The sequence below is a fragment of the Saccoglossus kowalevskii genome, chromosome 4 (genome assembly GCF_978046115.1).
Source record: "Saccoglossus kowalevskii chromosome 4, keSacKowa6.1, whole genome shotgun sequence".
NCBI classification, from domain to species: domain Eukaryota; kingdom Metazoa; phylum Hemichordata; class Enteropneusta; family Harrimaniidae; genus Saccoglossus; species Saccoglossus kowalevskii.
In genome coordinates this window covers 28205804-28219077 of record NC_140644.1, presented here as the reverse complement: position 1 = coordinate 28219077, position 13274 = coordinate 28205804, and the positions used below count along the sequence as shown (strand labels likewise).

Genomic DNA, 13274 nt, shown 5'->3' with positions numbered 1-13274 from the left:
TTATTTGATGTCTGCTGAAAGCTTCCACTGATAGCCAAAATGTATGCAATTATGCAATTGTTCAGTAATCCCAGATAAAAAAATAACTGAACTATTTTTCGAAATAGGTCAATTATCCCTGACATGCTAATATATATTTAGTTGGCATAGTGGAAATGCAAGCAATGATTAATTGTTTGACCGTATAATCTTATTGCTGATTTTGAAAATCATTCAATACAACTAGGACTATATTGTGACATTACTCTATGCATAATGATTCAAGTTTTCATATCCAACTTACAGTTTGGTTATACAAACGTTGTTCATGCCAAGTTGCCAAAATCCAACATAGTGAAATGTTGACAAATCAATGTATAATTTCATTGATTGACGAATCCTTTCATACAATGTTCATTTAATTTTTTTTCTCTTATATTTTTTTATTCATATAATATTTACATGTCAAAAAGATATATAAAAAAAAAGAAAATTATATACTGAGTAATGAGGTGCACACACTATAACATTACTTTGTCAATAACCTCTCAATATGTCAAACCAGTAAATAGAACTGTGATAACCATAATCACCTAGTTATCAGCATCTACCTAGTTAGATTTCAGGATTTTCGTTGATGTCACTGTTTTCAAAAGCTCGAAAGTCGGCCATTCAAGTTTATTCCATCAGATAATAAATATATTAATAATAACCGTATCAATAATGATAGTCTGGTGTTCAACACTGATATGGTTAATTCAAACCCTGCGGGCGCACGCCATTTCGCATAATTATGCAAGAGGGCGTAGTATTCATTCCATTGCAGTCACTGCAGTGAAAACAATTTTGGTAGCAATCACCCGTGTGCATATTGCGCATCTAGCCAGAGGAAATTGTTACATATACTTTTAGATCTATCTCAGACTGGTAATAAAACAGAATATTTAATTGTTATTGAGTAGTCAAACAAAAATTGCATGCGATTACTTGTAATGAGCGGCAGAATGCTGGAATAGAGAATGTAGATATATGACATGTTGCAAGTGATTCCACACATCAGGTGTTAGATTGTATTCTCCTATCACATATTGTGATATCAAACCAGAATATTGCATGAGTTTGTATATCGTCGACCTGTAGTTTCTGGTGTTCTTAATAAGCGGTGATCGTCTCGCTGCGTCACGGTCATGTTCGATGTGGGACTCATAGCAACGTATACAGCGCGTGCAAAATACATGTACACTGTTTACACAAAATTCGAGTGCGCGCTGCGCGACGAAGTTTATATTTGTTGTTTTTATATATTGGGATTTTATCCACATAGAAGAGCTATGATTCCTCTCATAGACTTGCGTAACACAAAAGTACAACGCCAAACGGTATTGAAAATATAAGTAGACAAAAGCAGAATATTTTCTCGCATCACACCATCGAAACTATTCTCAATCGATAATATATTTATTACGCTCTCACCAAAGCGAAACGCGTGACAAAAAACAGTGATAAGTTTAATGTTTATTCCCGAGATTTAGTGCTCCGAGCCACACGTAAGTTCGGTGGCTGTCATTTTCTTCAGGTCGAACGATGACAATATGACGTCACTGTAGTACGTATTAATGATGGATGTATTTCATCTGCTTCAGATGCGTAGTCTTTTAAGCGAAATGTACAAATAATTGTCTTTCCATGCCCGTGGGGTGTGGGGAAATATACAACAGCGTTAAATAAAAAGAGATTCATAGCAAACTACTAATAGTAGCAGACGACCATTTTAGCTGTTCCACTTTCCGAGGGATTTTCAACTACAGTGACGTTATTTAGCCAATTAATTTTGTCCTCGTTCGGCATCAAGAAAATGGGTATCACTAGAGTAATACGTACGGGGAAAACAACTTCAAACAGATCATTCTTGTCGCAGTTTTCGCGCTGGTGAGTGTTTAATAAACATACTCCTGTGCGTATCGAGTGGTGATACACGTAGTTTCAATTGTATGAGGAAATAGTGTACTTTGACGACTTTTATTTGCAATGCAATTTGGCGTTGCCAGTCAGCGTCGCATGTTCGTGTTACGCAAGTCTGTGGGAAGAACCTTAGATCCAGTGTGTCGATAAAATTTCAATATCCAAAATTAACATCTTTAAGGACAACAAATGTATCAGAAATGACTAAATGACAAAGATTAAAAACCGACACAAGAAGAGCTATTATTATATTGATCTGCATTCCCATCGTTACCCAACAACAGCCATTTCCAATGGAAACTTGTCAGTCCCGAAAATGAATTTATCACTTTCCCAACATAACTTCACATATTCAGCGGTCAAATATTGAAATTCCCTTACTGTCCAAATAAAAGGTTTACGCAATAGAAACTAATTTAAAACAGCACTGAAAAAATTGCTCTTATCACAGTGAGCATCCTGTCGTCCAAATGATGCATACCACTTACTGCTATTTGTTTTAAGTTAGATATTTAATTTACTCATGTATTTTTTCGGATTAGGTACTTACTCATTTATGTTACCATACCACTTTCTGTTCATACTAGTTATTTATTTTAAGTGATAGGGCCATGCACTATACTAGTTCTGCTGAACTATTTTCATGGTCCACACCTGAATTATTCAAATTGTGTGCATAATACCTTGTATATTAATTTTCCTCTTTATATATCTCAATCATTGTATACATAATTTTCTGTTGAAATAAATCAATCAATCAATCATATTGACCCACAGCTGGATCTTAATAATAAAAAATACATGTAGGGAAGATATATTATCTGCACCTAAGCTATTTGGTGAACAACTAAATACAAAAATAGCATGCTACCGGGCAATGATGCTCGGACATTGCAAGCACGCACAGAAACAATGCCCCATTCTGGATTTCTGTTATGTTAAAACGTCACGGAGTTCTTATTTATTACAACCAATTCAAATATTAAATAAAATGGAACATAACAAAACTCTCAGTCTCAAATCAAAATGAATACGTCATTAAATGAACATCAATTGACTGCTGCTGCTACGTTTGCTGTATCCTCTAAAAGGTAAGGATTTATAGTAATTTAATGGTTGCTCACTTGAAATCGGGAGGGGTGCAAAAAGTTTACTCACGTAAGCCGGGGACATTTTATATTCACCCCAATCATTATACAACACACATTCGTGCGTTTGTTTCCCACTTTACCCACCACAGTGTATATAATAACATTCTCCTATCCGAACGGCGAGCCCTCTAATTATCTAAATCAACTCAAACTTGTTAATACGTGAATTAAACCGGGCTCTGCATGGTTCTGCGTACGATTGCGTTCAACGTCAACGAAACATAATAATGACATAACATAACGCCACCACACTTGTAAATATTAATAACACTCTGATTGGGGACATGTTGCTTGATCTAATATACTCGCTCGGATTCAGGAGTTAGAAATGCTAGTAGTCCCATAAAAATCGCAGTGTAACGTAAATACTGCATAATTAGTTTAGCGTTCTATGGATGTTCCTAATCAACGCGTGTTTCTTCGGGAAATTAAAATCAATTACTGCTTTGCACTTATTGTGTTTAGTACTGCATCGTGTTTTATAACCAAGTCATTTAATGATTTACTTAAAACACTCGGTTTTTCGGTGGTCGTCGTTGTGAAAAACACGTTCAAAAATTCGTGTACTTAAAGGGCGGTAGTCGTCGCGCCACGCATGCGCGAGATATATGGGTCTCATATACACAAAGATGGCGACTTTGGCTGTTGCGCAGATCAACGAGTACAAACTGGGACGTTACCAAGCTTTAATTAGGTATTTTTTGGGGGTGATTGGAAGTTATCGAAGGAGTCGCCGACGGTAATTAGTACAAGTCGCGCCAAGGTCCAACCTCATACTTGTGATTCCTTTAGAAGAGCGCACTGGATTGTGGGAAATCAATGTTCATCAACAAAAATGTCGCACATGCGCGGCGCAACGACTACCGCCCTTTATTCCTTTACAATCTATCTGTACGTCATTTGGAACTGATATCATACTCAATGCGACGACTACCACCCTTTAATTACGACGTGGTTGAGAATAAGGTTATCGGCATTGTGCATTATGTATCCGATACGCTAAGTTCGACTGTTCGTTCGACTATTCGCCTTAGTACTTGTCAGCAGATCTCCATTTACAGTGAATCTGTACCGCTCTCACTCGACCCACCTTCATCTTCCCTGACAAAAGCTTCTTCAAAATAGTCTTTAGCTTTGTCGTGGTTGCCTAGACTCTCCCAGGCCAAGCCGAGGCTGTGTAGACAACTCATAACCAGTGGGTGTTCCGTCTTCTGACCGAACACCTCCCGCCCCATGATTAACGCTTGTTCGTAGTAAGATATTGCTTTTCTGAACTCTTTCGATTCGTCGTAGGCAGAACCGATGTTGTATAATGACGAAGCGACATCGACGTGTGAGACGCCTTGCCCGTGAATGTTACGGTACATCTGTAGTGTTTGCTCGTAATAATCGATGGCAGCATTGTTGTCACCGATCGACTCGATCGCGTTGCCGATGTTGCTAAGCGCCGATGCGATATCCACGTTATCAGTGTTCCCATGGATATCCCTGTATATTCCCAGGGCTTGTTTGTGACATTCCATAGCTTTCACGTAGTCTCCCATGGAGTCGCAGACGTTCCCCAGGTTAGTCAAAGCCGACGCAACATCTAAGCTATCACCGCCCTCACTGGCGAGTTTCTTGAATATCTCCAATCCATCTTTGTGGCATTCCACTGATTTTTCGTAATTGTCAATGGCGGCGTAATCGTTGCCAAGGTTACTTAGCGCGTTTGCGATATCGGTGGTGACTTCTTCATCGTTGGACAACCTTCTATACATGTCAAGTGCCATTTTGTGGTACGCAATTGCTTTCGTGTGATCATCGAGCGATCCCCATGTGTTCCCCAGATTCGTCAAAACCGATGCGATGTCCGGATGGACACTATCTTCTCCGTACACTCTTCTGTATATATTGAGGGAAGCGTCATGGTAACCGACAGCCATGTTGTATTCGCCCAGGGCATCCCACATATTGCCCACGTTGACGTTGGACAACGCCAAATCGGCATTTGGTGCGTCCTCGCCGTACAACCGAGTTTTGACTGAAAGCGCACTTTCATAATAGCTCAGAGCTTTTCTGTATTCTCCCTGGCATGTAAATGTACTCCCTAAGTTGCTGTACGTGGCCGCCAACTCTGGATGATTAGATTCCTCACCGTATGATAACCTATACACCTCTAAGGCTTCTAAATAACACTCGATTGATTTCTCATACTTGCCAAGGGAGTCAAAAGTGCTGCCAAGATTATTCAAAGTTGCCGCGATGTCTGGGTGGGAGACGTGCTTCTTATACGCTACTCTCTTCATTTCAAGGGCTTGTTTATAATAAGTGACGGCGGTTTCGTAACTCCCAGAATACTCGTATAAATTACCTATACTTGACAGGCAATTCGCGATGCTAGGATGAGCCGCATCTTCCCCGTACATCAATTTGTACATCGCCATCGCTTGACTGAGGTATCCCATTGCCAATTCACAAGCTCCCGTTGCCGCTTTGATGTTCCCCATGTTCATAAGTGAAACAGCGATATCTGGGTGCGCTGAATGCTGCCCGTAATAGTAGTTCTTCATTTCGAACGACCGGTTATATTTGTCGAAGGCGCCGTTGAGGTCTCCCATAGCTTCCATGGCAACGCCTAAATTATGGAGTGAGGCCGCCACATCTGGGTGCTCGGTTTTTTCTCCGTATATCTTATGTTTCATCTCAAGTGCCTTTCGGTGGTAATGCGCGGCTTTTTTGTGATCGCCCATGACGTTCCACGCGTTCCCAGTGTTGTTGTACGCAGATGCGATTTTAATGTGCGAAGCATTGGCACCGTAGATATCGTGGTACATATTCAGGGAGTGGGTGTGAAAAGCGAGCGCTTTCTTGCTGTCGCCAAGTATGGCGTAACAATCAGCAAGGTTGCTAAGCAACGCAGCTGTTTCAGGGTGACTAGATTTCAGTCCGTAAAGTCGGCGGCACATCCTCAGTGCCTGCGTGTAGAAACCTTGAGCTTTGCTGATTTCGTCTTTAGCTTCGCACGTTCTACCCAGTTGCCGTAAAATATATGCTGCTCCTGGACTGGTGTATTTGTCACCGTGTTTGCACCGCAACGTCGTCAGAGCTTTGCCGTACCAATACTGAGACTTGTCTGTCTTCCCCAAGTAATACCACAGCATTGCGATGTTCGTCATGTCGTTAATTTCCGACGGTGATACCGACATGTCGTCCCCGTCCGTTAATTTTGCCAACTCGATTTTCATCGTTTTCTCCGAGTATGAAAGCAATTCCATCAACCCGTCACGTGTTCTGGCGTGCTCACCGAGTTGTTGGATTGGAGATAGCGTTGATCCACGAACAACAGATGCTTTATGCTGTTCGGGGTCAGCACTCAGTTCCCGTCTCCTCCAGGCACCGGCGATCGTGCACAGCTGTGAATATGGAAGGGACGTTGGTTCTTCGTAAATCTTTACCGGCGTTTCCATGTTTCTACTACTTTCGCTGCCGCTATCCACATTTACAGTTTGCTCTGAGCGAAATTCTTTGGACTTCATCACGATTCCGATAAAGTCGAGTATTGCGCGGTAATTTGAATGGTTATGTTGTACCAATTCTTCCAACACGTCGCCAATTGGTTCGTATCGATGAAGCATCCACAACACGTGCAGCTGGTTTGCGATGTTGTTGTCATGGAAACGACTGCCTATAAACATGTGTTCGTTGGCCATCCCGTCGGTTTCGATGAAAGCTTCGCCCAGTAGTTGTGCAAGGGGAAGCATTGTATAGTAGAACCTGTACATCAGTACGTCCGTTATGCGCGGTACCGAGTCAACCTGACGCTTAACGCCCCGGGTTTTCAAATTTCTCGACGACGGGCGCTTATCAAACTGCCCGTGAAGTGAAGTCTGCATTTGCAGTTCGAAAGCTCCACTGACAGCGATTCGTAGATTGTTAGCGCCCTCGGTGTCAATGAGTTTCCGTCCTTGCATTTCGTCAATAACATCCCATGGAGTTTGCGACGTGAGTTGAAAGTATTGGGCTATTGCCGTCATTGCGGAGCTTGAAAAATTGCACATGTTCATTTGTATGTCGATCTCGTTGCTCTCTTTACCAAGATGCAACTTTCTGTGGCAGAACTCACTAAGATGGGCAATGGCTATTTTTTTCGCCAAATCCTTACCGACGGTCTTTTGCGCGAATTTAATTCCCCGTGGTCCAGGTGTGAGCTGTCTGAACCCTTTGACTGGTGGTCCGGCTGTGATTTTTGTTATTCTATTCTTGTAGTCGTCGACGACAGATTGTTCGCCTGAAAGATGGACAACGGCCAATAAATCCTCGCCGAGATTGCGACCTCTATCGGTGCAAGAAATCTCCATCACCAAACTGGCCATGTCCTTCGGCGTCATGACAAGATCAAAATAAGGGAAGCGCGATCTTTTGCGTTTTGATTGGATGTCGGCGACCACGTGTTCAAAACGAATAACTAATCCACCCTCGGTTACGGAATCGTGAAACCAGTTTCTTTCGGGATCGGTCGGGTCGTTTAACGATTTGATGCCCATGGTATGGATCGGCGTCTCCCCCATGTGTATTACTTTCAACTGCAGTAAATATAGCAAATTCATTGCATAGCATTTATTCTCATCATTGTCCCCGTATTCATCTACGAGTACAGCGAGCTGGACTTCAGAGTACGGCGTCGCCACTTCTCTCGCCAGGCATCCTAACGCCACGACACCGTAACTGCACTGTGGTTCTCCGAGAACGTGCCCGCATTCATCGAGAAGAAGACTTAAATACCTTTTCAGGCGATCGGCGAAATTATGATATACCCCTCTGACGGAATGCGCACGTTTTATGGCGATCCTCTCCGACCAGTCTGTATTTCCACCAGTTGCCGACAGGTCGCAATTTTTGTTGATGTCCGTTAGTTCTTTGAGGCAGTCTTTTCGCATTCTGTCCAGCATTGATTTTAGTCCCTTGTCCGTATCGTAATCGCAGACAATCTCGCTGCCCATTTCACCAAACATTGTTTTCAACAGCGCTATTTCGACATCTTTAACTCGTTCGATAGAGCTCTCAATTTGGCTCTGGGTGCCGAATTTTCGGGATCTGTTTAACGCGCCGTTGTATAGCGCGGATGCTTTCATGAAGTCACCACCATCGCCAGTCAGCTTGGCCCGTTCCAGATATACCCGCCCCAGTGCGGTCAGTAAACGGGACTCCTCTTCCAGTTTTCCCATATCGGCGAAATTTTTCAGTTCTTCTGCGAGATTTTTTTCAATGTCCCACAAAGGTAATGAACGAGTTGAATTTTCTGGAGAACCTATTGGGGAGAATACAAATAGAACAAAATGAGTTTCTGGTAATACGTATTGCTGACATGAGAGCATCACATTAAAGATGTGACATGGAAGACAATATTGTGTGTTTTTTTAAAGTAGAGTGCTACTCGTGATTTTTTTTTAATGTGCGCATATTTTAGTGTACAATATCAGTAGCAATATTTTGTGTCAAAATCTGTGCACAATTATTAGTCAAGAGTATGCTTCACTGTCAATCTGTTTTTATGGAAAATAAAGAAAATGACAATATTTTTACTTTTGTGTAGCACTCTACCTTGATAATAAAAAATAATATTCTTTGGATAAAAAATAAAGAACTTCAATACGCATGCGCGCAGATTGTTCTTCTACAAAAAAAATCGTTGTACCATCGACAGAATACACATTCATGTGAAGTATACATATCGGATTCGTTTTACGGATTTTCTCCTAATTATTATGATTAGATAAATAATGATACATGTGTACAATATATGTGGTAACAAATGAATTACCTGCAATCTCGTGTTTGGTATTAATCCACGGTGATCGTGACGACCCGCTTGTATCCGCACTGCTATCACCTTTGGCGCTCGTATTAAAGAACAAATTATTTTCTTTATTTTCTGCTTGTGACGTTCCCGTGAACCGTACGCCCGTAGTCTCGTCGGGCTTCTGGGGCAGCTTGGGAATTGACTCCCGCTTACGCAGAATATTAGCTTCCTGTGGTCTCTGGGTCGATAAATCCTCACTATGGGACGAGTCGTTTAACTGGTGTAACGGCAAATGTAAATCTTCCATGAAATTGTCATTCATGCCGAATGCAATGTGCTTGTGTTGTGATTGGCTGAACACGCCATCAGCGTCTTCGTCATCGCTGACATCATCGTTCATGTCCCCATAGTATGTGACGTCATCGATGATTGTCGGTTTCCCGAAATCTTGCATATGCACGTGTTTTGTCGCCATCTCCGTAACCGAGGTCAACTACATAATCAATAGAGAGAGAAGAAAAACGTTTTTTATGTATGATTTATACAAATATTTTCAGTGAATAAGTTCAAGTTTGTATGAATTAATTATGTATATATGTAAGTAATGCCACAGGTTTTGTGATCAACTCATTTCTTGTTATCGTGAACTCAATTGCTAACCATACCCAACGATAAAAGCAAGGAGCGCCCCCAGTCGGCTGCTACACTGCCTAATGTACTACTTCATATCGTTTGAGCCGCCCGCGTCTCGTAAGAGCGACTTGAGGGACAGGCTATAATGCAAGTTATACGGCGAGGCAATTCAGCGAAATGTCCGAATTTACTCGCACTATGCATACGTTGGAATATCCGCTTTAAAACAGTTGCTAATTTTGATTGAGCAACAGACAGTCCGAATAATACGAGAAATATGACACATGTACAATGAAGTCTTTATCGTGGATAAACAAAAAAAGCAACCGGGACGACGACATCGTTTTGTATCTATAAAGACGAATTTGACCGTGAACAAATCACGTGTTTACTGCGTGATTCTATTGGTTGTCATGTCCAGGCTGGACACAAAACGTACTTTGTACCCTATTTGCCATCAACAGTACTTGAGTCAAAGACGTTACAAAGACCCACTATATGACATTTATATTTAGTGCTGGGTGAAAATTTAAGCAACAACAGAGATGCTTAGTAACATTGTGTTAAAGAGATTCACGCCCAAATACCCAGATATCGTGGGAGTGATTGATTGGACGAAGGTCATGGGAACAGTTTAGATCTAAATTCCCGAGTAGCTCGTCCAATTAGAACTTGGTACAGTTCTCGGGTGGTATGGTGTCTGGAAAATTTTCACATATGAAAACGCGACCATTTTTAATTTATGTAAAATTGTCTTGTACGCTAGAAGAGGTTATAAAATGTACTGAACATCTCCGTAATGACAAACAGTAAAATTCCTTCACACAGTCCAAGCTGTGTCTCGGGACATCGAACGAGCTGGTATGCTATCCGGACCTGTAAAGGGTATACCCTGGAGTATATGGTTAAAATGAGTGCTTTTCAGTTTAGTATAATCACAGTCCTTTTATAGTGCAAAGAGGGACTGTGGTATAATATAATTTGAAAACAGCTTGCATTACTTTTTTACTGTCATTTATTCTGCAATGATTGCTATCTCCACCCTAGAGCAAACCTTGGGGGTCAGTCGAATGCCTCCGCATATTATGCACGACTCTATACAGATCAAGGCCTGAGAGGTTCGCATAGCTCGGTGCCTACGTGTTTTTTACAATCGGGTCTTTATCTCTAGCCTCATACATCTCGTGTACAACAATAAGGACACGCCTCTGTAACTAGGAATTCCGCGGCAAACAATGGATCTAACATGGTATATGACAGATTACAAGCCCCACACTAACTCACCAAAATAATGAATTGAAAATATTATTTTTCAGGCGTTGTGTGTAATCCGAATAATACGGCTGAAGGTGACTTGTTCTGACTAAATTGCCAATCCCTAAATTGTACTCCCTTCACTACGGCGTGACAACGCGTGTGTTCTTTCACCAGTTAGGGCACCCCATCCTCGCCCATTCCCTGCCATTTGAATGAACAGGCAGAGTTGTTATGCTGCTAAAAACCCGTTAGTGGATATTTTGGTTGGTTACTTCCACTTCTAGGGAACATGAACGGCGGATGATTCTTTAATCCATGTAAAAGTGGGCCAAAATTTTCGAAGAGAGAACCTTTTAATTGATATGATAAACATGTGTGTTTTGTGGGTGCATTATTAGTAGTTATTTGTCTAAATATAACTGTTAGTTTACATAAAATTATCGCGTGTATTGATATGTAACGCCCACACATAACTATACTTGTATAAGTAAACAACACATACACAACTGGCAGACATCCAAACACTAATTGTACATGAAATCAATAAGGTGACTTCACCAAGCAAGCAGTATGTGTTGAAATCGATAACATATCTAGAATGAAATGTTACATGTCACGTCCATTATTTTACAGCTGCCGGCAATGTTGACGGATTATTGACCTGTCTTGACGACGCAGTCGTCCAATGCGCGTTTCTATTTAGTGCGTAACTGTTATTGATCGTATGATATTCATTGGGTCAAATTATCCAAGCGAGTTAACAACAGTCTCTCGTTAAAAAAATGTTTGAAAGAAAACTGAGACGGGATTAAGAAAACAAAATGTTTTGTTCGCTGCAAAGAAAAGAATAAAATGAGTGAAAAGAAACGCGCATCGTGTGATTTTTATTGACTCGTACAATGAACAATGTATATTCGAAGCCGGATATAATATTTACACCGATTTAGTCTACTTTGGGCGTGAATAACAAACACAGGTGAAAATCCATCCTAAATCTATGAATTGTTTTAACAACTGTTAAACTTTCGCACATACTGATTAATTAAATAAATAAATAACCCTGCGTTAAACAGTGTGATATTTTTTTAATCACAGTATAGAGGAACTGTGAACATACAACAGCAAGAAAATATACCCGCTATATATAATCTACCTCATTAGTATCAGCAGGTGTGCCGAAATAAATTTGGAAAAAATCCGTGGCCCTACTCAAAACAAACTGAAACAGAGTAAAAAAAGATTAAACTAATCCATACTTCTAGCAAGGATTTAGAATGTTAAGTACGTTGTCGATTCACCTCTTGTAGACAGTAGTAAAAGTAAGTCGTCGTTTATAATATAAAATCAACAATACAACGCCGTTGTAGAAAACAATGGCGTTGTGTACTGCCACGACTATTGTCATCATACACAAAACTGTTTATCAAAATTTCAACGCGCAGATTTACGAAATAATGGACACTGGATATTTCAAATGCTCGTTTCGTGACCCGCGCGACATGTTCTGTATTTCCTTCGATACCGAGTCACGGAACCATGTCCGATTTCACTAGAAGGCCTCACACTGTACTCAAGTAGGCGTCTCGATCGCCAGCCAATAAAGTATGTGTTCCAAGCGCCAAGACGCATTTCAGGTGGCAACGGCGATTTCGAGAAATACATGTGATCGATATACTGACCAATCTCACCAATTATGCTTAGTCCAGGCGTGCTCGGTATATCTACGTACAATCGTTACATGACACACCGACGATACGCTGTGTTATTGAACGCCAATATGGGTCGTCAACCAGCTGTACAGTACCTCCGTTTAGTATCCGCACAACAACGGATCGGAGTTTATGCCTTTCAAAGTCACCAAGATAAAGCTGTTTTGACTCCACACCGATAGTTACGTACCTGTGTACCAGCGGGACAGATGTTATTTAACACCACACGGCGACGACGCAGCGACCATGAGTGTATACACCGCTCCTATTTAAAGCGTCCAGTGGTTGCTAATGTCTCATTTCACGAAGGCACTCTTGCCTTTCAGGCAGATACTGAGTGGGTCAAGGGTCAGATGAAACGACAAAAGGACTTGTAAATCAATGGAATTGCATTCGAGATATTCAACGGGGTGACCTACGAACTCCGTACCAATGTCCAGACTTGTCGCAAAAGCGTCCATAGCAACAACGCGTTATAATGGAGTCATCTCGACACAGAGAAAGTGGCCATTATTGCTAGAGTGAAATAAAAACTTATTATTGGTCTACTTGTCATTGACGAATTTGGTAAGGTATTTAAACAGAACAGCGAGATTGCATTGCACACATTTTATTAAAAAGTTCCGGGTTGCCAGGGATCGATAGTTGAAACGATAGTTTTAATGTTCTAATCAAATTTGGTTTCAAACTTTAAATATTTTTTTGACACCGAGTCGCGTATTTTTTTACAATTACAAAAATAATGTCGCTACAATATAGTGCCTTGACAATGAAACAACTTATTTAGGGATGCGAACATTT

The 13274-nt window shown here is 41.0% G+C and overlaps 1 protein-coding gene across 1 annotated transcript; it reads right to left on the bottom strand.

Moving 5' to 3' along the window:
* Nucleotides 1-2625: 2625 nt before the first annotated feature.
* Nucleotides 2626-12840, bottom strand: LOC144359420 (uncharacterized). The gene is made up of 3 exons (XM_078012574.2): nt 12664-12840; nt 8896-9367; nt 2626-8382 (listed from the first exon to the last, which is right to left on the bottom strand). The coding sequence occupies exons 2-3, from the start codon at nt 9347-9349 to the stop codon at nt 4148-4150; spliced, it is 4689 nt and encodes a 1562-aa protein (XP_077868700.1). The 5' UTR covers nt 9350-9367; nt 12664-12840; the 3' UTR covers nt 2626-4147.
* Between the last annotated feature and the right edge of the window lie 434 nt (nt 12841-13274).

Excerpts from the sequence above, each read along its gene's own strand:
- LOC144359420 (XM_078012574.2), bottom strand. The coding sequence starts at position 9,349 with ATGGCGACAAAACACGTGCATATGCAAGATTTCGGGAAACCGACAATC. Across the intron at positions 8,383-8,895 it reads TACCAAACACGAGATTGCAG|GTTCTCCAGAAAATTCAACT; the intron begins GTAATTCATTTG and ends TCTCCCCAATAG.